We start from the raw sequence: 4,202 nt of genomic DNA on the forward strand, positions 1-4,202 counted from the left end.
ATAATCAAGGGCCCACTTGATCCAAACTTTGATTCTTTATTCTATTTTTCATGATTCTTTATTGGTATGTAAGAGTTACTTCCCTAGCTCTAGTACACGGTCTTGGCTTGCTACAACTTGATAATGCTAAATCCTTTTTATTTATCAAACCTTGATTAAATGGTTTCAGAATTTTTTTGGTCAAAAAATTGAAATTTCAAAAGTAAACCTCTACTATTTCAAGGTATTAGAAAATATAAACAAATCTATCGAATTGTAAAATTTGTAACTATAGAGTGAATTTATGAAAAATACTTAAATTGAAAGAAATTATTCTAGATGAAATTAAATAACTTCAAATCAAAATTATAGGTGGATCAGATATGCCCTTGCACAAACATCTAGATTTTAAAAATTATTATTTTAAAACTTTAAGAGTGAATTATGGAATCCTCTAATTTTATAGTAACTACAAAATTTCTTGAAATGACCTCTAATATGAATTATAAAACTTCAATTTTCTATAGATTAACTCTCCAAAAGTTAGAAAAATAATCACCAAATTAATATAGATATGCACTTCACAATTCGATCTCTTGAATATTTTTTATCCTCACTTCTTTTTTGGATGCATGCCTTAATACCACTTAAAATGAAATTAATTGTACAAGAGAAGAATGAAGTGCAAATTAGCTAAAATTTCCTTCATAATAGTCATTTTCTTGCATGTGGTGTGCATCCTCCATCTTCCCACTATATCATCCAATAAGGAGGGAGCTATATTCAAGGCCCCAATTGATACAATTATTGATTTTTTATTCTCAAAATATACACTATTGAGCATCATATGCTAACAAAATCCTAGTTATAGCTCCACAATATCTATAAGTGTTCCTTTTCAAGGTAAAATAACCATTGTATTCATGTATAAGGCTATCGACAAAAATATTACTAAGTACCCCCACTATGTATGCAACAAAAATTTAGAGTCTAGGAACTCCCAATGGCTCCATTATTTACATCTTCACAATTAATATGATATATCTACTCAAAAGAATCTATATCATGTTTAAGCTCAACTAAATGTCCAAAGTATGACAAGGCATAATAATATGCATCCTTACTATTACAATATTTTTTGTCAATAATTAAAAATCCACCTTACTAGTTAAACTTTCGCTACAAGTTGTCTAAATATTTCAATGGTATTGGAGTAAAGGACCTTGAAGAAATTTTTAGGACCATTTATTTGGAACCAACAAATTCACATTTAACCATTATTACACACTACAAAAACTCTAACTCAAAAATGATCAAAATATTCTTATGAAAGAATGGTTCATGTCCAAAAAAATTGAGAATATTCATTCAAATCTTTCGCATGGAAAAATAATTAAATTTTGTCTAAGTTAATCGAGGTATCATTGATGTGGTATCTTGAAATATTTCCCTCCAAGTCATTTCAATTGTCATTAGAGTGACACCTTCCTGTCTCTTCTTCCCATAACCACATACTATTATGTTGACGTTATGAAATCTCCAAAATATAAATTTTCTCAATTATATGACATTTAGGGGTCCCCCATCCCTAAAAGTCTAACCAATATCTAAAAACCTCAAAATTTCAATAGCCATAGCTTTCTTGTATAGATTTGAAATGAGGTGCACAATTATTTTAAGAATTATAAGAAATGAAATTGAAAGAAAAAAGAATTTTAGATCTAGCCTCTCTATCCAATTGAAATATGTCACCTTTTTTCATATCTTGATGAATTAAGGTCAATATTAGTTTAACTATAATCCATAATTCATGATCCACCAATAGGTCTTCAATTTCGTGTTTCCAAAGCTAAAAATTTATGCCATCAATAATTTCAATCTTCAATTTTAAAAACTGCTAACTATTTCCCTAATCTATGAAAAATTAACCTATAAAAAATTATTTCACTAATAACCAAGATTAATATAAAACTAACAGTTACATTTCCTTGCAGGGTCACCCATCACAAAATTATCTTTCATTCAAAAATTGAATAAGTTTGATAAAGTATCAAACCCTCATCAACTTAATATTGATACTAATATAAGAAATCATATTAGTACGATAAGGTAAAACAAAAAAAATTGTTAAAATAATAGAAAAATAAATACATAAAACAAAGGTTTATCTTATGAATGTCTTTTGAGAAAAAAATTATCGACCAATAGAACTACTCTTTATGTGTTTGTAGTAACAAAAAGATTACAATACAATGAGAGAATCAACTCATGTTATCAAAGGAAATTTTCAAGTCACAAAAAAAAGGTTTTCACAACATGCTTCTATCTTCCATTAATCTCTCTAATATCATGTCCCAAACAATTTAAGTATAGACAAGGACCAAAGTGATAAATTTCAAAATCGACTCTCAAATTTGAATCTAGATCCAAGAGTCATTACGATATTTAAGGAAAAACTCACCTTAAATCCTATTCTCAAGATGATGTGTCTTCATATAAACATACTTTAATACAAACAACAAATTTTCAAAAAAATATTGATTCAAATTATAGTATGTCATTTTTTTTAAAAAAAATTTACCTGAATAACACCTTTTCCACTACAATATTTCATTTGGATAAAACAGTCATAGCTATCCACATATAATCAAAGAGATTTTCCTCTTCGTCATGAACCAACAAAACAAGAAGATTTTAACCTGTTTTCCCTTCAACATAATCCTCTTCATTTGTGTTTCCGAATCCCTGTTCCCAAATTTGAACACTTCGAAATGTAGGTTTGGAAAGACCTCCATGACATAGAAGGATTCGACTTCCTCGGCTCGGACTACTACTCAGCTGAGAACAATCCAAAGAATAGATGTGGAAGCTAAACCTGAACTCAGTGTGGATTAGAGACATCGTTTGGCCCGGCACCCACGATTCAGCAACCGTTAAAATGGGCATTCCACTACTGACTCGCCCGCTCGCCTGGTGCCAGGAATGTTCTATCTATAATCAACTGGTGCGCGGCACCAGAGTTCTGGATATCTGGGTTGAAGCCCCCCACCGGGTCTTCCACGAGGTACTGAAAAGCTATAAGGTTGATTTAGTCATCCGTGACATAAAACGGTTTCTATCGGAGACGAAATCGGAGTTTCTAACTGTGGAGGTCCGAACTGAGTATGGGCACCAGGACCCGACCGAGATGGAAAAATGGCTGACGGAGCAACTTGGGGATTATCTCATAGATCAGGATAACCATGTCTTTGATAAAACGTTGGCTGAACTTCTGCCTAAAAGGGTAATTTTCCTGTGGAAGCCTGAGACAAAAGGCATTTTTCTGGAGCTGGGCTATCCGCTTTGGAGCTCTGCTTATTTAAAGAGCGACTTGATTGATATCGACCTCCCTTTGACCAAATTTAAGAGTAATTTGAGTCACCTGGGAAGCCATCCGCCTGTGTTGTCGCGTGAGTATTTTTACAGTGTTGTATGCGTCAAGCCTGTGTCGAATCGTATCATAGGATATGCCAGATTGTTCATTTCTCAAATGTTTAAGAAAGGGCATGGCGATCGTTTGCAGATTTTGTCATGTGATTTCATAGATGGAGATTTTATCCATGCTTTTATAGGAATAACACGTGCCCGAATAGAAGGCAGGGCATAGATATATGTACTGGTATTCTCTTTTACTTTCATCGACCGAGAAGGGTCTAAGAGTTGTTTTTTTGCCTGTCCTGAGCTGAACGCCATGGAAATGCGTGATCTCTTTTGGAAGTGTGCTGAGCTCCCGACAGTCCACCTTTTATTTTGTGTAGTTGATGTTTTTGTCGATTACGTTTTAATGGCACTATAGCTAAGATAATGGGTCTAATACAGTGGACTAGTTGGGGAGGGATAACCAAAAAATTTCGAGTCTAATCAACGATGTTAGTGATTATTTGTTTGAAATTGGATCAAGCTTTTTAAGGTTTTACATTAAATGTTTTGTTGATTGCTTTTTAATAATCATAGTTAAGATAACAAGTCTAATAAAGTGAAGTGTTTGGGAAGTATAATCAAAATGTTTGTTAGTATAACAAATTAATAATAAGTGAGTAAGGAGATTAAATGTTTTTTGACCAGTAGTTAAGGAATAATTAGTTAATGATAATTTTAAATTATATCTATGTATTAAAATGGTAAATAATTGTCTTTGAGTAATTAGATGTTTAAGAAAAAAATGTAATATCGTAAAAAAAGGA

At 32.0% G+C, this 4,202-nt stretch overlaps 1 protein-coding gene across 1 annotated transcript; it reads left to right on the forward strand.

Annotated features, from left to right (window-relative positions):
* The first annotated feature begins 2,839 nt into the window (after window positions 1–2,839).
* LOC131040006 (uncharacterized) lies at window positions 2,840–3,625 on the forward strand. Its single transcript, XM_059208699.1, has one exon. It carries the CDS (start codon window positions 2,840–2,842, stop codon window positions 3,623–3,625), a length of 786 nt encoding a protein of 261 aa, XP_059064682.1.
* Window positions 3,626–4,202: the final 577 nt, after the last annotated feature.

Source organism: Cryptomeria japonica, chromosome 7 (genome assembly GCF_030272615.1).
Source record: "Cryptomeria japonica chromosome 7, Sugi_1.0, whole genome shotgun sequence".
NCBI lineage: Eukaryota > Viridiplantae > Streptophyta > Pinopsida > Cupressales > Cupressaceae > Cryptomeria > Cryptomeria japonica.